At 34.2% G+C, this 25,701-nt stretch overlaps 1 protein-coding gene across 4 annotated transcripts in view; it reads right to left on the bottom strand.

Moving 5' to 3' along the window:
* The window catches only part of CARMIL1 (capping protein regulator and myosin 1 linker 1), a 130,720-nt gene that overhangs the window by 13,793 nt on the left and 91,226 nt on the right, over positions 1-25,701 (bottom strand). The window contains exons 21-34 of one of the 4 annotated variants that reach the window (XM_087930970.1): positions 24,125-24,297; positions 23,031-23,099; positions 19,958-20,051; positions 18,886-18,984; positions 18,315-18,443; positions 18,011-18,142; positions 15,786-15,961; positions 14,672-14,759; positions 13,824-13,898; positions 13,394-13,543; positions 7,944-7,961; positions 1,883-1,949; positions 1,457-1,653; positions 809-915 (exon numbers count right to left, since the gene is read on the bottom strand). In XM_087930970.1, the coding sequence (XP_087787096.1) occupies positions 809-915; positions 1,457-1,653; positions 1,883-1,949; positions 7,944-7,961; positions 13,394-13,543; positions 13,824-13,898; positions 14,672-14,759; positions 15,786-15,961; positions 18,011-18,142; positions 18,315-18,443; positions 18,886-18,984; positions 19,958-20,051; positions 23,031-23,099; positions 24,125-24,297 (1,574 nt within the window). The remainder of the gene's footprint in view (positions 1-808; positions 916-1,456; positions 1,654-1,882; positions 1,950-7,943; positions 7,962-13,393; positions 13,544-13,823; positions 13,899-14,671; positions 14,760-15,785; positions 15,962-18,010; positions 18,143-18,314; positions 18,444-18,885; positions 18,985-19,957; positions 20,052-23,030; positions 23,100-24,124; positions 24,298-25,701) is intronic. The other 3 variants (XM_087930971.1, XM_087930972.1, XM_026699503.2) reach the window with 3 other exon arrangements.

Here is a 25,701-nt window from a genome sequence, read left to right as displayed (position 1 = left end):
AACTAGGAAAATCATACAACCAAGCAAGATCATATTAAGTTTCGTACAAAAAAAGAATGTAACGCCATGTTACAACACAATACACAGCGGCAAAAAGAATACACTTAATGCAGCTGAACAAATAACATCTTCCTCCTTACACACCCTAATATTTGCATTAGCTCAGTGCTGTTTGGCATATTTCTTATGTCTTAGCTGCAGTTTCTCAGTTTTTCTCTCCTTATCCTTCAATCTCTTTTAACTTTATTACATTATGTTATTGAATCCAACAGATGCTACTTATCAGATCCTGATAACTTTATGTAGGCCATGATAGCCAAAATTAAATATTATTGAAGAAAAATGGTTTACAGAAGGAAGTGCTGAAAAATTCCAAAATTATGGACAGAAAAATTGGTTTTAAAATTGATTTTAACTGATATTACTAATTTTTAAAGCTTAGCAATTATATTAACTGCCCTCTACATTTAATATTTCTTTAACAACTGCTTCATACTGCGACTGTTCACACTTATAAAAGTGAGGAAAAAATAACTTTGCAACCAATTCTCACATTTACATCTTACAGGTCTGTAAAACAAAGGAAGCTGAAGTAAAATCGTAAGTACAGACAGTTTCATTTAGCAACCACTTTGCTTAACAACTAAATTGCTAAATAAGTACCTGCATTACTTTACCACTAGCAATAATTGCTATCATTTTCTAGTTAAAACAAATAAATTAAAAACAAATATACATAAAATGCTCTTTTTAATACTGTACATCAAGTTCTATGTGTACTTAAATTAAGAATATATAGATAACTTACTTTGAATCCATTTTTGTCACTTTCTTGGTGAAAAATTCATCAACCCCTTCATCTACTCTTCCCATCATTCCATTTTGCTCTCCTTCTTGAAGGGTTGCAGGACTCACCTGATAAAATGTACAACTTTAAGGATGTGCAGGAATTTGCTTGATGGACACTTGAATGTAGGCCAATCAAAATTTCAATCCCCAAATATATATAAACCATAATACAACTGATCTTTGATTTTCTACACCATCCATTTTCATTATGCAGTTATAACAGAATAATCACAACATTACATGAATGAAGATCAACAATATTAAAAAAAAATTATTAAGGGCTGTAAGTGCCAATATACAATATATATCAGCATTTTCATCTAGACATCTTTCAAGCTGATCTATGAAGAAATAAACCAATAAACTTCCATGAATTTTAAAAGAAAAAAGAAAAGAATACAATCCAACTTCCCCCTTCACTGTACTTAAACTAGAATTTTTAACTTATGTGACTGTTGATATGGTGGTAAAAAACAGAACTGCCTATTGTTTACAGACACACAATTTCTGTATGAAGACTGAACAAAGTTTTATGTGGATTATCCACTTCTTTGAGACATGAACATTCTTTACATACACATGAAGTACAATTTCTTGATTAACTCACGGCAGATTGTGTAGGCTGTTGTTTTTTATTCCTTTTAGGCCTAAGTTTAGTAAAATGCTCTAGCTTTTTTCCTTCCTCCGAAGGTAGTTCTGAAATGAGCCCAGAAGTCCGTTTGTCAAACCTCCCAGAATGGAATGGTGGGTCCTCTATATGAATAGGAACTTCTTCTAATGCTTTATCGAGGTCAAACTCCATCTCTAAAGAAAAAGTTTAAAAACATTTTAGGGTGTATTTCTCTTTCTAGTCATAGCTTTTTTGTAAAGACTCAAGTCAAGCTCAACTCATGAAAGGCTGCTCTGATGTGCCTAAGTAATCTTCTTAATAACAGTATGGGCTTGTTGGCGGTTGTTCTTCATTTTCCCAGTTTGGCTCACAGTGACAGTTTTATAAATCACTCAGAAAAATCATCACTACCAAAAAGCTTACCAAAAGCTCTGGATACAGGCCTTAACATTCGACTGTGGATACTCTTCCTTTTAGATTTGGGAGTCATCTATAGATAAAATGGAAAAATAACATAATTGCCTTTTGGGAAATAAGGAGTAATTGTTAAATTAACCATAGTACTGTAATGATCAAAACAGCTATGAAAGATAGAGCAAAATAGCATTTCGATCACAAGTCAAGATGTTAAATAACTGCCAGTAATCAATATTTATATTGATTGTAGTATTGGAAATACTCCAAGCTTGATGTTAAAACTGCAAAGTGAAAATGCAACATTCTATTTTGTTTATTAATGTGGCTGAGAAATGAGCATTACACAAGTCCTACATGTCTACTGGATCTTTTTTAAGGATGAACAAAATCTTACAGCATCCTTATTTTTAAAAAAGCAGAAATGCTAGGTTCAGGTTACAATTCAGTGATGCTTTTTGTTTGCTGCTATCATACCTCAAATACATTCAATAACTGAAGTCACACTTCTGAGATAGTAAAATGTGACATAATTGCCATCATAAATTTGCATAGTATTATTTTGAGAAAATATCAAAATCTGGGACTTCTGAAAAGAAATAGCAAATTGAGGATGGCTCCACTAAAAGCTAAAAAAAGGAACTGACAACCATGGCACAATGAAGAGCAGTCCTTTGTAATTCCTTTCCAGACAAGGTGAGAAGCTGAGATTAACCCAAAAGCTCTCCTTACAATTGATCTTCTCAAGGTCTTTAGATGTTTTCTAATTTTGACAAGGGGGATACATAAAGACCTCATAGTTTTCCCTCAAAATATTATTTGTGAGGCATTCCTTAACTGATTAGTTCAGGCTACTATGGTAAAGATGAAAGAAATGACTTGAAAGCAGTGTACATTTGAGATATAATTTTAGCAAACTACATTTAATATAAATAAAATACCCGGCATTGCATATCATGCTGTTTTCTTGCAATTTTTAAGAGCAATGTTTAAAAATACTATACATAGTTTGAGGGTATTTATTTATTTATTTATTTATTCAAACAAATATTTACATTCATTTTTGTTTCTGTCAGTGAGGCATGCCTGCCTTTCTTCCTTTTCCCAGACCAACAAAAACCCAAAAACAAAACTTAAGAAGTACATGGTGAGATAGACCTGGAAGAATAAGTAATAAAAATAATGTAGAAACTAACTTCAGCAGGCTAGTTATTACTAAAACCTAAGTAATCGTTTTAATCATTGGCCGTAATTGTTCTTTTTGGAAGAATTCTGAACAGCTTTGGTTACAGAGGCAACTAATTTTTCTGACAAATTTAATGTGCCAGGTGTCTTGGGGCCTCTCTTCTGTTATTCTTCCCTCCAATACATAGAATAAAAAATTATCTGAATCATAACAGTACCATGCTATGCACTTCTCCTAACCAAATCTGATGATCTAAAGGGAGGATGGAGGATACTATATCACATATAGCATTACGAGGCAGGGATACAATTCACTAAACTGGAGAAATATAGAGGTAACTTAGCAAAGAACAGCCAGTTTTAAGAGGGAAAGCCTACCATAATCTTTGGAGAGATAACTGTAATTTTTACTTTGAGCAAAATAAAAAATAGGTAGACATTAATTTTAGTTCAAGACTTTGAATGTTTTCCTTATCCTGCTGTATCAAATGCACCAAGGGTGGTCAGCCTGTGAGTTTAGAGCTTCAGGAATACCCATGGAGGTTTCTCATTCAATGGCTGCCAGTTTTTGGTAAGTAAGCAGAAATTATTAAATGTAGTGATATGGTGAAAAAGGATTGGTATTTTTTTTCTTTTTACAACTATGTAATCCCTTGCTTTGGGGTGAGCATTTACTGGGGCTGAGCTTTTACTGGCCAGATGCTCTTCCTGATGCCTATGTGGAGTTCACAGCAGATATGTTCTCTTTGCACCTCGAGAGAAAAACATCTGTCACTGCCAAATATTAAATTCTCAACCTTTTGAATGGGAAGTGAGAACCTTCACCTCTAGGCCACCACGCCACTCGATAAAGTTTTGGTAATAAAAGTGAAAATAGTAGTATGTAGATAGTAGGCAGATTTAATGAAATGTACTTCTTGGAACACTTTCTCTTTTCACCAAACTCTTTTCTGCTTGCATGCTCTCTTCATACTATCCATAAAACTCACTTGTGAGCCTTGCCCTCTATACTTCCCAATTCATGACATACACTTTAGCGTAGAAAATGAATATATGTAGCAAAACAAAGTTACAATAAATGGCAAACAATGATAGAAATAGTAAAGCATGTATATGTAACTTATTTCTTTGATCATTGTGAGTTTCCTTATCTATATTGTTACAAAATGTATATCTTGGTCATGCTTTATAATGGGCTATATTAGATATTGTGAGTTTTCACCCTAGCGGAGTCAATCTGATTACCTACATTATAATCTAGGACCTAGGTAATCAGTCCTCATCCTTTCCAGCTTGGCCGGAGGGGAGGGGATGGTTCTGAGTGTAGCGGTGTGTGTGCTTATGCGTGCAGCTCCATTTGCGCAAGCGCATATAAATGGAGTTGTGTGCGAGCGCTCACCACTCATGCAAATGGAGCTGTGCACACACACATACTCGCTGCCACTTGCAGCCTGGTAGTGAGCTGTGGCGGCCTGGAGGTTGGGGTCATTTCTTAAAATATCTGCATAGGAGAAATGCATTTTTAATATTCATTTACTGATTTAATATAGAAATCAGAGGCAGGAAGAGGAAAAGCAATCAGGAAAAAGGAAACAAGAAAAACAATATGTTGAGAATCATATAGCCAAATTTCTAAACATATCATAAAGTCTGGATCACAAGAAATAATACTGATAATCTTTTCCATCGTGTTATTATAGTGTTAGCTTAGAATAGAAAGTAAATATAAACTGATAAATCAAGATTATAGAGTGGGTTTTATTCTGTTTTTCAAACACTGACAAGTAATGGTCTTTATTTAGTTCATAAGAAAAAGGAAGACATATCAACACTGTAAAACTGGGGTTGCACTGCCATTATTTAAAAAAATGTTGTTCCCACACTGCTTGATAAATTCATAATTCTTCCTATAGTGATACATTTACGGTGGGGAATATATAAATAGTGCATTCTCAGATTAATTGCATATTAATTTTTGTAACAGCATGATAAATTGGTGGATATCAATCCAAACCGGAACAGTAAATCAAACCTGTACCATATGAGTAAATGTTGCTAGCTTATTTTGTACTTCCAATATAGTGAGACTAATTGTCAACAATTTTAATATATTCCTTGGACATTGCTAAAATATGAAAAAGCATTTTTGCAGCATTTATCATTTCCTATAATGCAATGGATTTTTAACCATGTATTTGTTATAATTTATCTGGATTTATTCAGATAAATTTATCTGAAATAAAAAGTTTGATATTTATACATCGATGGGTAAAAAAAAAAGATCTTTGAAACAAGTATTTAAAAGAATCCAAACAACAATTAAAATTATTACAAATATCTGAACTGTTGTACAATTTGATTAAATAGATAATTAGACATAGCATCTATATGTCAGGATGACTGTCAATATTTATGCATCAAGATTTAACAAATCAGACAACTGCTTGCACAGTTGGGGGAAGTTTATTAGTCTTCAAAATCACAATTATAAAAGCGTCATTGATGGAACATGGAAAAATCTCACTTAGAAAAGCATAATTATAGACTTTCAATGGTACTGGACAAAGAATCAAGTATGTCTTCTATTATTCAATGAGATAACCATCAAGATACCAAACTAAGTAGACAGTTTGATCACCTGTAACCTCATAAACAGCATATAAGCATATTCAAGAAAACTGAATAACTTTTTTTTGTGATATTTGACATTAATACACAGTTCAGAGTATCTTTAAAAATGATTTATTGTGCAAAAATCATTGTACGTTTTACTTTGGGTATCTTAAATAGTGAAGATATTTTTTTACACTATTGGAACTATTTCTGTTGTGAGGTTAATAACTTTATCAGATCTTTCAATTGCTCCCAATTTATTTTATACAATTCAATAAATATTTTATTGCAAGCATGTAAAGAGAATTTACTTCCAGTTTAGTTTTATATAATTCTGATGTAGGTTATCTTGCAAAAGTTCACACAAAAGTTAATTCCATACTTTATAACTTTTGACTTTTTTCTTATACAGGTAGTCCTTAATGTATTACCACAATGGAGCCCAAAATTTCTGTTGTTAAGTGAGTTTTGCCCCATTTTACGACTTTTGCCACAGTTGTTAATTATTTCAGTTGATAAAGTGAGTAACCCAATTGTTAAGTGAATCTGGCTTCCCCATTGACTTTGCTTATATAAAGGTCACAAAAGGTGATCACTGAATTTTGGGACACAGCAATGGTCATAAATATGAACCACTTGCCAACCTTCTGAATTTTGATCACAGGATCAGGGGAACGCTGCAAAGGTAATAATAACTGTGAAAAACACTCATATGTTACTTTTTCAATGCTGTTGTAACTTTGAATGGTCACTAAATGAACTGTTGTAAGTCGAGGACTATCTGTAGCTTTAAAACAATATATGCCTGTCCTTGTATGTGCTCTCTTTCTCTGAATTAACATGTATGCTTGCCGTAATTTCCATACAGGAAAATTTAGATTTATGTAGAACTAGCCAACCTGTGCCCCATTGGGTCATCTCGCCAGAGATATTTCTTTACTTAAACACAGAAATGCAATGAACAAGCAAACAAAAAAGCAGTGGGACCAGGAGTGACTCCCAACTTTCTGCCAGTTTCATTACTGAGGAGCATCAGAAATCTTCCTTTCCCTTCCCAGCAGACAGGAAAGTAGCTGCTGATGGGTGGGAATTTGGATTGCAAGATTGGCTGGGAAAGTGTCACAGAATGTTAAAAATGAAGATCATGTGCCTGCTACAGCAGCCCAGCAGCAGCCAGAAGCACAGAAGTAGCCACAACTTTCCCAAATTTCATTTCCTCAGGAGCCATGATTTTGGATACATGCTGTAAGTTAGCTCAGTTGACGTTAACTGGTTCAAAAGTTGTTGTCTAAAATGTTAAAATGTGTGTCATATGATAAATGCACACATATTTTATAAAATAATATTCTGAAGAACAATGCCAGTCTCTATGAATTTTTAAATAAATGTAATTAGGCAAATAGCTATGACTTTTTATTTTATAATTACCACATCAAACTAAAATATGTTAAAGTGAATTTTATAAAGAGAAAAAGTAAAACAATGTATGAGGAACAAATGCAAACCTGACAAACACGCATTCATGGCTATTTCATTGAAAAAAGAAGCAAGTTCTTCCTTTTCCAAGTAATGTTCTATTTCTAAATAAAATACTTTATTTATTTATTTATAAATAAATAAATTTATTTATATTTATCAAAATAAATATTTCTCTGTTATGGACTCTTATAAACGAACTGTAATTTATACTGTATTTTAAAATACAGAGTGTCAGTTTTGGTTTTAGGGAACATCTTATATGCCACTGCTGAACATAATCAGAGCTGAAGTTACTGCAAAACAATTAAATACAGTACACTCTCTGTTTCTGCTGCCTCTTGTGCCCAGGAGCCTTTCAATCTTGCTGAATGGATTTTCATTCTCGCCAGATGCAATCAGTTTTTCTTTCCTCTCTTCCAAAGAGCAAATATAGCATGCCAAGCACAAATAATTCTATGTAACTGGAAGCACATGACCATGTAGTGAAAGGAAATAATACTTTCTGATTCTTTAAAACTTTCATTTCATTAAACAGATATGAATATTTATAGAACTTAATCTATGTTAAGCAGTTTTATGTGACTATTTTACTTGGTTGTATGTTTTCAATTCATTGCACATCAAGTTAGCTAAAACTTCCTATAAAACTGAACTTGGTTCCAAATAGCTGCTTATTTCTCCCTGTAATGGCACAGTGTATATTCCCAAGAGTTTTGTAAGACAGCTGAAAAGCAAATGAAGCAAGAAAGGAAAGTAGGCTAGAAACAGCAGAACTTAAAAAAAAAATACTTACACTTGTACAGCAGAGAGTCTCCATGCAGCCAAAAGAGAAAGATAAAAGAATATGAATGGACAGCAAAAAAGCAGAATTAGTTTTAGAGGAGAGAAGGAGGAGGCAAGCCGTGCCGAAACTGGCAAATAAAAAATATAAAAGCAGAGCTATGTAGAGATAAACTATGCAGAGATAAACTTTTCATGTTAAGAAAAAAAGAACCAGCAATAGCTCTACATCAGATGTACTCTATATAGATGTGAAACAAAAAAATCTCCATCCAGATTAATTATTTGAAGTGTGTTTCAATTGAACTGTACAGGTGAACAGAAGTGGAAAATTTAAATGAAGGTCTTTCCTGTAGGATTTCACAAGACTTGCAGGGGAACATAAAGATTTTTCATGTGGAAAAACCACAGCTCTTCGCAAAATTTTGAAAATCTTAATTTTTAATGGGATGAATGCATGTGACTGACAATATTAGAATCTAATAATAGTCAAGAAAGCTCTCAAATCACACAACTCCAGTAGTTTTTATTCACCTATTTCTTTTCTACCATTCAGACACATTCAGGAATGTAAAAGGATTTTGTAGTAAAGTGTACATTTGAGTGCTTGTAAATTCTGGTCAATTCTGCCTTTTGCTAACGGGCAATATGCAAGTTTCACATATTTTTAATGATCTTGAGCAGAAAATAAAGAAACTCTTCAATTATTTTTGAACCTCCCTGGGGATTATTCTAGAACTATGATCTATGGCATGCGTGCCGGAAGTGGCACACAGAGCAATCGCTCCGGGCATGCCTGCCATCACCCATTCCACTTCCGGGTTCCAGGGTGTGCATGCGCGCCAGCCAGCTGGTCTTCGCACGCGTGGAAGTGCTGGAAACCGGAAGAGCAGCTCCCCAGCGCACATGCACACGCCGGCCAGCTGGTCTTTATGCACACATGCGCACCAGAAACTAGAAGACCAGGTGTCCGGTGCTTGGTGCCAAAAAGGTTCGCCAACACTGCTTTAGAATTATATTATGTTTGCATAAATTGAGGGGAAAATGCAAGGTAGAAGCAGGAAATTAATTACTCTTTTTTGTCAGGTTTCCAATGAGAAGAATTTTCATACATATATCTGCTTCATTTAGTTTTTTTTTTAAAAAAAGATTCTTTTTAAAACAGCGGCCAAATCATTTATATTACATTTGTCAGAAAAAAATGTAAGAGGGACAAGACATCCTTTCTAGAACCTTCAAACCTATAAATATCATTTTGAACCAAATGCCTCCAAATCTGTTTCTCTGAAAATTTCTAAATGATCCCATTAATGGGGTTGCAATGCTTGGAAATTTCATTTGATTCTATAAATATAAGGATAATTCTTCTTGTAAGCATTCAAAATGAGTCAACAGAAGTCTAAAATAAAACCTTAGATAGATAGAAGCAAACATGTAATTTATAAGAAATATTCTTGTATCAGTCACTGAACTCAAATTTTAAGGACAAGAATGTACTATACAGTAAAGACAATAATTATTTACAAAGAATATGAACATTCTTGAAATATACATAGGTTACAGTACCAGGCTAGAAATCAGGAACCTAAGAGTTCTGGTCCTGTCTTAGGCATGAAAGCCAGCTGGGTGACTTGGGCCAGTCACTCTCTCTCAAGCCAACTAATCTAACAGGATGGTTGTGAGGAAAATACGAGGAGAAAGGAGTATTAGGTATGTTGATCACCTTCAGTTATTTATTAAAAAATAAAAGCAGGACATAAATTAAGTCTACTTCTATTGTAAATCTCTTTGGTTCTAAAAAAAATTGTACAAATTGTTTTTTTTTTTAACGCTTTATCTCTTTTAATTTTTACCTGTTTTATTCTTTTCTTTCTTTTGGCACTGTGGTGTCATTAAGATTTGATATGCGATTTCTATTTTGATCAAAACAAAACCTCGCACAAAAACAACTAAAGTATCAAACAGATGACTTAATTGCTATTCAGAAATGTGGTATTAACCTATAAAGCCCAACATGACTTGGCTTATTGCTACTTTTAAGATAATCTCTTCTTACAGAATCTGCCCATCTTATACAAACTCCTGGTAAAGTTAAGCAAGATAATCCTCTTTTGTGGTAACCTGATATTATGAAACAGTTTTTCTTTTTCATGCTGGTCTAACATTATTGGATTAATTTGGCCCACATACTTGATATTCGATCAAGAAGTTCCATTTAGCCTTAGAAACATACAATGAATGAGCAGTGAAATTGTGTTTTTCCATTTGCATAAATTAAAAAAGCAATCCTGCTTATATAATATTTGGACAATTATAGTGGAGTTTGCTTTCTTTCTGAGAAGTATATTTTTACAATGAATTGTGCTCTCAATTAATCTTTGATAGATAGCCTGTCTGGCCATTTGGACAATAGTATTTAGATTTTTTCTTGAAATATAAGCACCTTAAAATAACTTAAAATTGCTGAATTCTGTGTCTAAGGTACAAAACTTTTGCTATATTCAAACCTGACAACCGAAGAAGGTAAGTCACTTAATTACTGAGATTTTTTTTTATCAGACTGAATTTGGTTATTTTCACATATATTTCAAATAAAAATTTATTTGTTCATTCAAATAACATATCTTGCCTAAAGATACATATTTACATCAAAAAGAAAGAACAAAAGGTCATACTTTTATTCATATGATTTAATGTTGCAATCAGAGTAAATTAATTGTGGAATTCTGATACAAAATTGAATGGCGAACAACCTATTTTTAGTATCTAGAATGAAGCCTCAAGACAAATTGGCTTGGTCTCAATAACCCTCAGTTTAACCAAGGCCATTCAAATCATAAACAACACTAATTATGAAGAAAGCTAGGCAATGTATATTTTTTAAAAAATTCAATGTATAAAACTATTAAAAAAAAGCTTCCTTGACATTAGATCTATTAAAGCATTCCACTTTAGTTTTAGAAACACTGCACGGAATTTCTCCTAATGTTAGCAATCAAATGATGTTTTGCAAATCTGAGGTGCACAACTGAAAAACAACTTTTAAATAATACAAATGTTAAAATTAAAAAAGTTGAAATATTGAAAAGTAAAACACTAGCATCCTCTTCAATTTTTGAAGAATGTTTCAAATCATCAGATGAATCCAATAAAAATAATTAGGAAGTAAATCCTGGATTTCTATAGGGACATATTCTATACATGTCCCTTGACATATGACCACAATCAAGCCCAAAATTTCTGTTGCTAAGCAAGACAGTTAAATGATTTTTGCACCATTTTACGACCTTTCTTGCCACTGTTGTTAAGTGAATCACCAGCTATTAAATTAGTAACATAGTTAAGTGAATCTGGCTTCCCCATTGACTTTGCTTGTCAGAAAGTTGCAAAAGATGATCATATGACTCCATGAATTTTGATCACATGATCATGGGGATGCTGCATAAGTCATAAGTGTGAGAAACAGTCATGAGCCATTTTTTTCCATTACCACTAGTCTGATTGGTCACTAAATGAACCATGTAAGTCGAGGACTAGGTGCACTCTGAAAAAGGTCAAGAGTAGCGCAAATAGGAACGCCCTATGAAATGTCTGACTTAGTGTGGCAAGTAACTTTCAGTGAATTCATGCTATATAATTGATTATTTCTTCCTAAGAGTCATTTTGCATTGAAGGTACCTATCATATTTTCCCCATATATAACTATTAACCAAAAAAGATTGGCAGGGTGCTTTATCAAATGATTGCTGTACTCTCCTTTTCATACATATGTCTTGAAACAAAGGGTGAACTCAAGTTTACATCAGAAATAAAACATAGTGACTAAAAAGTGTAAATAGAAATAAAATTTATTTAATATGAACTTTGCCAAGCACTTTCTGTTCAAGCTAACATTTACTCATTGTCATATAAAAATCTACAGAACATACAAAAGAAGGAAGGAAGGAAGGAAGGAAGGAAGGAAGGAAGGAACGAAGGAAGGAAGGAAGAAAGAAAGAAAGAAAGAAAATAAATCACATTTAGTCAGGTTGCTAGAGCATTTCCTATGTTCTGGATTTTTTATAAGGTACTTAATTCTTTTGTGGAAAATCTAATATACTAGTGTACACATACACTTCTAATTTTTGAATATAGCAGCCATAAAGAACAACAATGATGTACCTTTGTTTACAGAACAATTAGTAATAGATAACAAAACCCATCAGTAGCATAGTACACAGAATATATACTATTTGCATAATTACTTCTTTTGATTATTTTATTTTAGTTCTGTTTTATACTGATAAGTATAAAACAGAAGTATAAAACAGTTTGCAATATTTATTGCACAAAACTGTAAATGAACTTCATGGCACCTTAATAGCTAATAGTTTTATGATAGGTTTCTATAAAATATGAAGATATCTGTAAGAACATATGAAGAGCTGAAGCCCTCATTTGATTGGTATTCATTCCAAGAAGTGGGTGAAGCCAGGATAAAAAAAAAAGGCAGGACCAAGTAAAGATAAATTTAATTTAATTTATATTTAATTTTAATATAAATATAATCAATACAACTCTATTCTTCTCATATAGGGACGGGTGACTCAGTGGCTAAGATGCTGAACTTGTCAATCAGAAAATCGGTGGTTTGAATCCCTAGCGCCGTGTAAACAGAGTGAACTCCTGTTACTTGTCCCAGCTTCTGCCAACCTAGCAGTTCGAAAACATGTAAAAATGCAAGTAGAAAAATAGGGACCATCTTTGGTGGGAAGGTAACAGCATTCTGTGCGCCTTCGGTGTTTAGTCATGCTGCCCACATGACCATGGAGATGTGTTTGAACAGCGTTGGCTCTTGGGCTTTGAAATGGAGATGATCACTGCCCCCAACAGTTGGGAATGACTAGCATATATGTGCAGGAGAACATTTACCATTATTCTTCTCATATATTTATGAACACTCCCAGCTGCATTAAAATTATTTTTAATATTAATTTTGGGGAAGTTCCCTAATGAGCTCCAAAATCTAAGGTTCATTTTCCTTATTGTGAACTACTACCAAGGATGAAATACCCATAAAGTTTAATTCATTTAGTATTATGAGCAAGAACATACAGTATGCCTGAATTAAAAAATAATCAAAGTTAGGATTTATAAGAATTTTTAGTAACAAATTACTAATATTTGGGTGATAACTTTTATAAGCAAACAAAGAGACATAGGTCCAGTAAAATCAGCATGTAAACAATATGGGCTGATTTATGGAGGTAATCAATACTAATATGTCAACATTCAGACATATAATAGATGGTACCAAATAAAAAGCATCATAAACATTTAGGAAAGTAAATATGAAAAAATGTTATAATTTATTTATCTATATCTGTTTTTATAATGGCTATTGTATATTTCAATGATGAAAAGTGGGTGTCTGAATGAGCTAGAAAGTTTAAAAGATTTAGTCAAAGATTACAGATGTCTTACCATACATGTATCTAGGTCTTCAAAGTGTTCCAGTTCAGTTAGCTCCTCAACTGTAATGATAGATCGTTTAGTAGCTTTATCCTCTGCTAACTCAATGTCCAATGATTCCTGGTGAGGCAAGGGTTTACCTCGCCTGGTCAAATGATCAGCCTAGAGGAAAGGTTATAGCGCAAGCATTCTTTATAAAATAGAAATATTGATAATAAACATTTCTAAATAAAAGTTTCCAATGAATACAAGCCAAATTAGATGTACAATTACCCTGCTACAAAAATGAGATGGACTTGAAGACCATTAATCCCACACCTTGTTGGATGCTTTGGAATTCAGAATTATAGTTATTTGCAAAGCAGTTATTTGTTCAATTTCAATGGTCTCTAGCAAAGCACAGCAATTATTGCCATAAACTATAATGTCATATTGTTCTTACAAGAAGTTTCTTCCATTTGAACCCGGGACTCATGTAACTTAAGCCCATTAGATCCAATCCTATCTTCTCAGCTCTCTGAAAACAAGTTTAAAACCGTTCCATGTTACAAATGTTCAGGTATATGCTTATATCCTAAAAAATGCTTATATCCTTAACTCAAAACTTTTTTGTGTAATTCATCAACTTCTTCATAATATTTTTTGAACAACTGATCTTCTCCTTATTACCTCGATGTTGGATATATAGTCATATTTTCTAAAGTACATAATCCAAATGACAAATATAAAACTATTACTCCGTAACATTTAGAAACCCTTCTTCTAGTAATGCAGCCTAAAGTTACACTAATATTTTTATATATACTGCAACGGTTAATTCTTGCATTGCTTACAATTCTATTAGGATTCTGAGATCTTTTTCATTAATGCATTAATATTACATTGTCTCTCGTACATTTTATTTATTTATGTTTTAATGAGATTAACTACTCCAAATTTGCTCTTAACCTGCCTTCTATGTTAGCAGTTTTGCATTTTTCATTAATATCAAATCAATTCCTGAAATCCAACATGTAAACTTGACCATGTTTAGCTTTGACCAGTAACCTAGTAAATTTTTCAGGAAATATTAAAGTAACATTCAGTTTGACATCAAAATAAACTAATTTTTCATAGGATTCACCTTCCTATGTTATCACATTCAGTACATCCATCTCATTCAGTGTAAATAGATACAGATAGATCTATTTAGGCATTCTTCTTGAATAGGGCAAATAAATGCACTGAAGCAAACAAATCATACTGCACTATAAAATCAACTTAAATAAATGAGATTGTATAAATGCATACCAGTTTATGATGACAATGAGACAGAGCATCAAGAATTTCATCTACTATTCTATCTGAGAGAAACGAAGCAACTGTCAGCTTGACTTCACTATGCAAAAATGAAAAATAAGAATACAAAATATGAATTTACAGTATAAAATGTATATTACAGCTTATATTATGTATGTATTAGCTAGATATTCTTGGTTGTCTAAAAATACATATGAATATTCAAATAACACATAAAGATTTCAAAAATAATTATCAAGCTTAGAGAAGAGAAAAAGAACGTTGCATTAACTCTCACCAAATGATGTTAAGGTTTAAAACACAAGGGTGATCAATGAATGTAAGATGTAGCACATGATACAACATATGCTACAATCACTGTAATAAATCTGGTGTGTTTATTACATTAAACTTATTATAGCTGTCAATTATAACAGAAGCCAGGCAGCTTACAAAATCTAAATATAGTAAGGATTAAATCCTAAATGTATTTCATTCCTCTTTTCCATAGTCATTTATTCGTACAGGAAAATGTTTTACTGCTTCATTATTATCACTCATTTACTAAATAATGAACAAACTGAATTACTTGCATTTACATCAATAGCTTAAGTACTTCATTTTCTTAGTGAGATTCCAAGACTATTAAATTTGGGGAGGGGGGGAAAGGTTATTATTAGTTATTATTACAGTTATTATTAGTTTCAGTAGTATTATTTAAATGAACAAAATGCCACATATGAGCATATGGTACAAATACATGTGATTACCCAGAATTAATTATAACAGCCTCTTGTTCATAACTGGAACAAGTGTTTATAATTACACCAGTGAATCCAGTTTGACTCTTAGTGAGTAGTGGAAATATATATATATTTTGCTCATTTCTTGTGCTATCATCATGTCACTATTGCAACTCTCATGACCTTCAGTATTTTCATTTTAAAAAAATCATAATTCAAAAATATAATTAAAAGCTGAAGCCAGGGAAAAAAAAAGCTTTTTCTTGCCTGAAAGTAGATGGGAACCGTTTTTAAAGTTTAGGATTGTTATATTAAGGTAATTTTTTTAATAAATTAAGTTATACACTCAGTCCATAGATGAATCTAGAAAGTTGTTGGCTCACCTAATTTTATTAAGGATATCAACTCCAGACTGCTCCAAAAGAACATTTTTAACAAAGGTCCGAGGAATTGAAATTTTTTCAGTACATGCCTCAATCAAGTCTTGCCTTATATGCGCTTTCTTCATGGCACTTGGACACAGGTTTTCAGCTGCATCTACCATTGACTCAAGCAGTGTCTGCAGCAGAAAGTAATGGGAAGCAAACTTATAGAAACCACAGAAACATGTCATTCATAACACCATGTGCACTGTGTTTTAAATTCAAAATTACAAAACACATTATAAAGACTGTTAAGAAAATTCAATATCCCTTAGTACTACGTTTATACTTAAGGTCACAAAAGGTTATCACATGACCTTGTAAGTATGAGTCAGTTACCAAGCGTCTGAATTTTGGTCATGTAACCATGAGGATACCGCCAGGGATGGGATTCAAATTTTCTAAACAACTGGTTCTGTGGGTGTGGCTTAGTTGGTGCGTGTGGCTTGGTGGTCATATGACTGGATGGGCATGGCCAACTCGACATCACTCACATCAAGGGGCGCTTATCCTTTGCCTGGCCTCTCATAACAGTGGGGATGCTGCAATGGTCGTAAGTGTGAAAAAGGGTCATAAGTCACTTTTTTCAGTGCCACTGTGACTTTGAATGGTCACTAAAAGAACTGTTGTAAATCTAGGATTACCTGTACAAAAAATACAAAAAGCTTCTTTGCTTGCAAAAAGCTGCCCTAAATACCAATAATTAGATTAAAAATACCTGCAAGCCAGAGTTACAAATCAGGCAGGGTGCCAGAGCACCTTGAGAAATTAAAATAGTTAAAATGCAATGATAACTATCAGCAGCCAACTCTTGCTCATAAAGTGAAACCCTTTAGCAGAGGTCATTTAAGCTCTCCAGAAAGAGCACACCCAGAAGAAGCAATCCTTAGATCCATTTGCCCCGCTTAACAATATCAGCTGGTTTCACTCATCTCACAAGATATCCTAAGGAAATCATCCAGATTTAAGGAAAGGTCACATGCCCCCCAGAAAGGCAGTAAAAAAAATAAGCGCCAAGCTTGCATCCTGCCTCTTGGAAGTACACCCCGAAAGGACGGTGCCAGATACCACTAAAGCAGTGAAGGAAGACCCCCCCTCCCCAGGTAGAAAAAGAAACCATGAAGCAGGAAAAAATTCAAACACAATACAAATGATTAAATCGCAACAGTAGCTGTTCCTTGTTAAACCAATTACCACAACAAATAGACATAGGAACTAGCAGATTTCTCAAACCAGTTTCTTTTAAGGAACAGAGATTAATCTTTTTTCCTTCCAAACAAATCTGAATAGGGAAAATTACCCCATCAATAAACACAGAATTAAACGTCATCAAGCACAGGATTAAATTTAACCAAAAACCAGTTTCAGACCAAAACTCAGAAAGGATATGTAAACTCATGTTTGAATGTCAATCTTTCTAGCTAGCCAAGAAGAAATATTTCCAGGGGAGTATTTCCTCCCAACAGCAGTGTAAAAAGCTTTAAACAACCCTTCCCCTTTAAGAAAAAAAAACCCTCCTTCAGAGACAGTAAGTCTAGGCTGTTTGCCAAGAATGTAATAAGGGTGGAAAAAAACAAAAGGAGATTTTTTCTAACTACCAGTTCTCCGAACTGCCTAGAAAGTTAAGAGATTCTATAGAACCAGTCAGAAGTGGTAGAATCCCACCCCTGGATGCTGCAAGTGTGAAAGACAGCCATAAGTCATTTTTTTCAGTGTCATTGTAGCCTCAAATGGTTACTAAATGAATGGTTGTAAGTCGAGAACTATTTGTATTACACAATTTATATAAATTAACTATAGCATATATTTTATATGCAAGACAATTCCTCTTCACTCAACAGGTTCCAGGTAAGCCAAAAGGTTAAACCATGTTTTCAAGGGAAAAACATTTTGGTTGAGTGGGAAATTGGGGTTAAAGAAGAAAAAAAAAGGTGCCTTAAACCTACCAGAATCTTAAGACATTTTGTTCTCTTTAGTTTTTTAAAAAACAAAAACAAAAATAAATTGTGCTGCCAAATTTCTGTGGTATAATCTGAGACTGATCTTGGAGCAGCAGAGTAGGTTATGATGATCTGTATTTAGCCTACAGGTTATCCACGACAGGTAAAGGAAACTAAGTTGGTTCCTTTCCTCTTTAGAATGCTTCCCACATTTCATTTTAGGATAACGTTTTTAGTCATTAATACCTTGAGCTGATCATCAACAACCCTTGTAACTTCCCCAGCCATAGATTCTAGGATCTCCTGAATTGGGCTGGATAGTGAACCATTTGCTCCTGCCCATGAAGCTCCACCAAGATGATACAGGTTTGGTAATAACTGTAAAAATACATATAAAAGAGCTACTGTTAACACCTACCATGATTTAACAGAACAAGCATAGATTTAATGTATTTTTTAAAATTCTGAAAACTGTAGAGGTAGAAGTTTTAATAGTATTATTTGTTCTAATGGCTTTGGAACCCTAGCATAAATATCTGCAATCTCTTACTGTTTTGGAATTCTTAGCATCCTTCATAAGTCTTTCAGCTGATTTCAAATCCTCTTGTATTGTGTCAATTCCACAATTTCTTAAGGAGTTGAGATGATCTTGTACTTTGACACATATTCTGTCTATCATCTACAGAAGAAAAGAGATACTTTCACACATAGAAAAAAGAGATAAAGGTAACAGATAAACTAACAATGAATAAATCTTAGATAGCCTTGGTAGATTGCACATTCAAATATATAACCAAAGAGTATATGTTCACATATTTCTGAGGTTCTGATTTCTTTCTACTACTTCTTGTTATTCATTACTGAGAAACATTACAGAGCCTGTTTCTTGAAATATATAACATGATTCCCTCATGATTCCTCCCATTTCCATAGAGTTGAGGGTCTTCTGGCAGTGCAGGGAAGTAGCAGAGAAGGCTACCTGGGGAAATCTATAAAAATTGCCTTTATCCTATGCTATTTATGGGATGCCTTTTCAAAATGCAAACCTTTCCTGTGAATGAAAGGGCACCTCTGAATCCAACCACTGAAAATGTTATTAATCATAAAGGAGTAAATGGTACCTGCTGTGTTGTGCTAGTAACTATGCCCTGCTGTAGTCTGTACACTTGTTCTTGTAGATATTTTCTGGTTTCATGATTTCGAAGCAAATAATTTTCTATCTAAGAGCAGAAATTAAAATCAGATACAAGCCTGGATTTTAAAAATCAAGTGAGAAAAAACATGTTAACATAGAAACAGTGCTTAGCCATAAAATCATATGCTTGCATAATCGATAGTGGATACCGCTGAATTCAGTGATCCTGATTTCAAGGTCATCAGTGTTAGACTACAGCCTTAGTTTTTCTTCAAGGACTGAAACTCAATTCTTGGTATATTATGAGAATCTTATAATCTTAACTGAAATCAATGCAACTGATAATATATAACACTTTCAGATTAATTATCAAAACTTAATGCTATCAGCAAAAAAGGTACTGTTTTCTAGAAAGAATACACAGTGATCTGCTTAATACTAGAGTCTTCTGAGGAACTTAGCAAGATCAAAGCAAAAAATCTCAGTGTATAGTTTACTGTCATACTGTTTCTCATACAGAAGTTGTATCTCATATTCTAAGCAACTCCAAATAACCCCTTTTTATTGATCTCAGCACATAAATATTTTAATGCTAAAGGCAAGCGTTTACAATTTTGTCACTACTTCTATTTTCACCTTCCATGCCTAATTTAAAAGAAACACATCTCTATATCATGGTGATTTTTCATTATCTGCTCCTGAGTGTGAGTGTGGGCTTTTAGCAAGACAATTGGAGAATTTGCTTCATGCTTTCAACCATGAAAACCCAACGTTGTTTTCATTTATCCACTTCAATTTATATGTAGGAGATGATCAGGCTGAGCCCGAGGGAGGCGTCAAACACATCATACATCACGAGACCCTGCATGCCTGCAAGAGACTGAAACCCAACCAACCTTGAAGGCCTTTTTTTTAATCTTTGCTCATTTCCCTTGACTGTTAGTTGGTCAGATTCTTGTAGAGAGCTTAAGTTTGCAATAAATATTTATACTCATTTGAACTGCCCGAATCTCCTGATTTCCCGGCGCTTGACATATATCAATACATGTAGGAAATACCTTTTGAAGGGCTTCCTCTGTTTTCTCAGGGTTTGTTTTAAGTGCTTGTGAAGCATCATTCACAGGTATAGGCATGAATCTTAAGGTATAATTCCTTTTAAAAAATGTAAACAAAAAGATTAGAAGCACAAAAGAATAATTACTTAGCATGTTCTTGTATGTATTCTTATCCTCCTGCTGTATATGTATGCACATGATAATCAGCTGGTGTTTTATCTTCTGTCATATTAAAATATAACTGAATCAATGTTACAATGAAATGTTGTAAGCTCATAAATTAATGCTCCATTTAGATATCTTTACAATCTTTCCTTTGTCTTTCAGGCAAGAATCTCCCCTAAATTTAGCTTCACAATTATAGTTCTGAGAGAGAGATTGGCTTGAGAGGTAATGGCCTGAGGTCATCCAGTGGGTCCATGATTGACTTGGGACCAGAACTTGAATCTTCTCAGTCCAAATTCAGTACTGGTTCTTGTTGTAGTACTACTGAAATATGCTACAGCTTTACCACTAGACTATTTAACCTGAGAAAAAATAAATATAATTGTAGCCATTAGGCTTTTAATACAAATATAAACTGAAAGTGGAATTTCTAAAAAATATTTAAAAATGGAGGATTTTTAAAAATGTGATTCCCCCATTTTAAAAATCCAAAGGTTTATATTAAACTTGTTTAGATTAGTTGATTTTTTTTGCGGCCCTAACTTGAAAATGCACTCTTGTTTAAATAAGACTTAATATAAGCTACTGAAGGAGTAGCTGCCCAATCAATACACTCTTGGAAAGTGCCTTTTGAACATTTCCATCATAGCACTCAAGTGTATTTCTCAGTATCTATTTGATGCATTTTGCTCTGGCAATATAACGATCAACAGATCATATTTTATTGAATAAAGTAACTAGCATGAGATGGCAATACTCTTTGTTTTCTTTACACTGTTGTGCAGATGTTTATAAGAACAATACAGCTTTAAAAACCCAATATCAGTGATTTTGATATTACAAATGAAATGGTTATGTTTCTTATTTGTTGTTAGGAATGGGTTAGGTTATTTCTTCAGATAATGTTTCTTATTTTAAGAACAGAATAATGAGCAATGTACATAATTTTGCTGGGATATATGTTAAAGAATATGTTTTAACTATATTGTATGAAAGGCAGCCATTTATTCCAACACTGACACTGGGCAAGTTTCTCAGTTTAGCACTTTAATAAAACAAATGAGTTCCAGCAACTCTGGTACTAGAAGCGAGCAATACAGGCTATGACTAGAGCTGTCATCTTCATAAAATCATAGCTACCAACATTTCCGCTTTCTGTCATTCATTCTCAGTTCCTTTTTTATTTATCTTAGCAGGTCAGAGGAAAAGATCAAGATTTGGAACACAATACTAATGAGCTTTTTCTCTCAACAAAATGTATGTTGTCAGACTGTAAAGTGATTCCCCCCCGCCTCCCCCCAGTCGGCCATTGTCCTCTGTAGATTAAATGCTTTGATAAATAAACTGGGACTAGGTTTTAATTTTAATTTCACAAGAGTGATAGGTTGGCAAATTTACTTCAGGATTAAGAATGTTATTTATTGATACATGTAGTTCTGCATCAATAAGTAACATTTTTAATAACAGTAATTGGAACCAGAATATTTGTTGCTAAGCAATGCGGTTGTACATATGAGGTCACATGACCGCATCACTAAATGACAGTAATCCTGTTAGTCACCATTGCTGTTGTTGAGTGAATCTCACTGGTCATTAGGCAAGGCCCATTTGATCCAAGCTGCTCCTGGATTCCTTGAGCCTGGGCAAGGCAAGGGACTGCACACTCCTGAACTCTCTCCTGCTCGCCTATCTCTCCCTCATCTCTATCCTTTTGGCCATCCTGCACAGTGGCACTCCTAGGTAATGGTGGCACTTGGCTGAAGCAGAGGCTGGTTACCCAAACAACACAGTCCAAGCCGCCTTATGTTCTGCCAACTCTGCTGTCCCAGCCAACCTTCACTGTCTTCTTCCTCCTACTGCTGGTGAGTCTGGTCTGATGTGAGGCAGCTGTTGGTTATGTCAGGCCCTTTTTTCTGAGGCTGCATGCACGCTTCTTCAAATGGCGTGCGACCTTCTTGTGAGATTCTGGAAGGTATCAGAAGCCTTCAGGTGCATATCAGAAGACTGATATGAAACTGGTGAAACCAGGCTCAATAGCAGTAACTGTGAGAGGGATCTTGGAGTCTTAGTGGACAACCAGCTAAATATGAGCCAGCAGTGTGCAGCCGCCGCCAAAAAAGCTAATGCAACCCTAAGTTGCATTAACAGACGAATACAATCGAGATCAAGTGAGGTACTAACACCACTCTATAAAGCCTTAGTAAGACCACACCTTGAATACTGCATCCAGTTTTGGTCACATTATAAAAAAGATGTTGAGACTAGAAAAAGTACAGAGAAGAACAACCAGATGATTAGGGGACTGGAGACTAAAACATATGAAGAACGGTTACAGGAACTGGGCATGGCTAGTCTAGTGAAGAGAAGGACCAGGGGAGACATGATAGTCTTCCAATATTTGAGGGGCTGCCACAGAGAGGAAGGGGTCAAGCTATTTTCTAAAGCGCTTGTAGGCCAGACAAGGAATAATGGATGGAAATTGAACAAGGAGAGATTTAACCTGGAAATAAGGAGAAACTTTCTGACAGTGAGAACAATCAACCAATGGAACAGCTTGCCCTCAGAAGTTGTGGGAGCGTCATCACTTGAGACTTTCAAGAAGACTTTGGACTGCCATTTGTCAGAAATGGTGTAGGGTCTCCCGCTTGGGCGGGGGGGTTGGACTAGATGACTTACAAGGTCCCTTCCAACTCTGATAACCTGTTATCTGACTGTTCACCATTTGGAAAAGGGCACATGTGGCCTCAGGAAGAAGGCCTTGTGTAGGGCCAGGCTGGATGTACCTGGTAAGCAGCAGGAGGAAGAAGACAGCAAAAGGTCTTCTTGGTGGCAATTTCCTAACATGAATTACCATGGGTTCAAAACTATCAACATTTGAGGGAATTCTAACAGAGAGTCACACAGAACTTACTTTTCCAGTGCCACAGCTATATCCTGGAATCCCTGAGCAGTGATATTGTTTTTGTCCCATATAACAGTTCTGTATGAAAATAGAGATTATGGATTGACTGATGAAAATGTTGAAAACAATCAACTATACATGCATTAATGCTACACAAGTACTTTCAACATCTGAGTTGGGAGAAATATTGCAATAAAAAGTAAAATAATGCTTTTCTAATGAAAGTATAACATTGAGTTAAAATAAAGAGGCAACGAAAAACCCCAAAACAATAAAAACCAACCCGGAACATTATCATTATAACCAAAGACATGCCAAAACAAATTGCTGGCTTAAAATTAAGCAGAATTTGATTGTGGTGTGGTTCAATAGGAAAAGCTTGCTATAGAGTTCAAAAAGCTCCTGAACTTAGAAGATACTTGATGGCTTCATTTGATCAGAGGACTCTGTCTTTTCTCATGATAAATACTATACTGAGATCACACAAACAGGAGAAAGCAGTCCTTTACTCATTCATTCCCCAAACCTAAACCTGCTCAAATGATTATTGGTAATGGTGTCCAAAATTAAATTAGTTGCTATAGGGGTAGGCACAAATAATTCCCCAATTCATAGTTTTCTTATATATAGGAAAACAAAGGAATAAACAATGGCCACGGTTTTAAACTTTTCTATGTTGGTCTATTCAAATTTACCTTAACTAAGGGATTTTTCTCCTCCTACAATCCAAATAAAATTACTAGACCATGATTGCAAAAATAATCCAGGGTAGATCTTTCGAATGGAAGGGGGAACAGAAACCGAAAGAAGTAGCTAAGTACTAAATCACAATTTATGTTTTCCAAACTAGAGTATCCTGTGCACTGTTTCAACTAGCAATTAGAAAACAAGCACAGGGTTTTGACAAGAATCTGGATTCTTGGAATATGAATTAACTAGAAGTTAAAGTGCTACATGTTAAAAAAGCAATTATATTGATTTGATTGCTGTTTTATGAGTTATTCTATTGCTGTGAAAGCTTTAGGACTCTATGTAAGCAGAAAAGTAGGATTTATATATTGAGTGGTAATGATGATAATTATGGTAATATAGATATTCAATACCTGAGTTTGGTGTTTATCTGAAGAGCTTTTGCAAGCATCTTTGCACCCATGTCGCCCATAGCATTTCCACTAATATCAATTTTTGTAAGGGATGTATTGCTACCCAATGCATTGATAATGATAGTAATCTCTGTTTTCAGTTTAGAATCTGCTAAAGAGAGAGACTGCAAAGGCTGGGAAATAAGCAGATAAAACAACTTTTCAACATCTCTTTTCAAAATCTCAGATCAATTGAAAATAGAATCCAATTAGATGTGCATGAAATCCCCCAAAATGTCCAACAAATAATATAAAAATAAAATACAGAACAAGAAGTCAAGAAAAAATGCTCATTATAATATTGTGTTATATTATCTTAACACATATAAAACACAGACCTGTTTAACTTGATGAATTGCAGCGTGTTCCAAAAATAAAACACAGACCTGTTTAACTTGATGAATTGAAGCGTGTTCCAAAAATATTTGTCATAATAAATATGTCACATTTAAATTGTTATGGGACTTTAAAAATAATTAAGATACCTTTATCACGAACTTAGCAGTCTTAATCGCATAGGCAGTCTGTATGACTACATTGTTCAGCCCCAATTAGGAGAGGGTTGCAACAACAGAAGTCTCATTTGCAAGCTTTATGAATTAATGAACACAAGATCAAAAGGAACAAATATTTTTTTTTTATTTAAGTCTGAAAATAATTCAGTAACCATTCTTTTAAAAACATGTTTAAATGTTGCAATCTTCCTCTTATTCCCAAACCCATAGCCTGAGGCTTTGTAACTTTTATTTTTCTAATGTGGTGTTTTAATAGTTTTTTTTTCCCCAAAGAAAGCATTGCCATTAGCAAAATTCTCATGGTTTTGGCAGCGACTAAGCTGATTCCTAAAAGGCTGGAATCTACCCAGTTATAGGCCACCTCCTCTTCTCTAGCTGCTGATTTTCTTCTACGGCTATTTTAGTTTATGTTATTGTAATTGGAGAAAAAGCACAATAGCATCTAACTGTATACGGAAGATATTTAATATATTGAATGACTCCTCTCATCCGGGACATCAGCTCTTTGAACTATTACCATCGAGAAGGAGATTCAGGGTATTAAGAACAAGGACGACTAGATTTAAGAACAGTTTTTATCCAAGTGCAGTTTTGAGTTTGAATGCAGGGTCATAAGATTTTGTGGAATTTAATGGCTGAGAGTAATGGGGTATTTACATTTTTAAATTGTATAGAGATTATTGTATGGTCTGTTGTGTTTAATTTTATTTTTCTTTCAATGGTGTTGTCCAGTTTTACTTGTGGAAGAGCACCTCATTTCGTTGCACCCGCTTGCGAGTGTAATGACAAAATAAATTCTTATGTCTTATGTCTTATATCACTAGAGAAAGTAGACCAGGACTTGTCTAAAGTGATGGTTGCCAGAGGCTTGAGAGAAAGGCTGCCTCAGAAAGACACTGGATTATTGTTTCTTCTAATATTGCTGTATCTTGTGGTGACCTACTTGCCAAATGCTGGTTGATGTGCAGGGAAATAACCCCTTCTTTTTCGGTATAAATATATGCTTGGCGGTCTCTCTCTCTC

Source organism: Pseudonaja textilis, chromosome 3 (assembly GCF_049901715.1).
Source record: "Pseudonaja textilis isolate UNSWEBS1 chromosome 3, rPseTex1.2, whole genome shotgun sequence".
In the NCBI taxonomy this organism is placed as follows: domain Eukaryota; kingdom Metazoa; phylum Chordata; class Lepidosauria; order Squamata; family Elapidae; genus Pseudonaja; species Pseudonaja textilis.
This window is presented reverse-complemented; position numbering and strand designations above follow the sequence as displayed.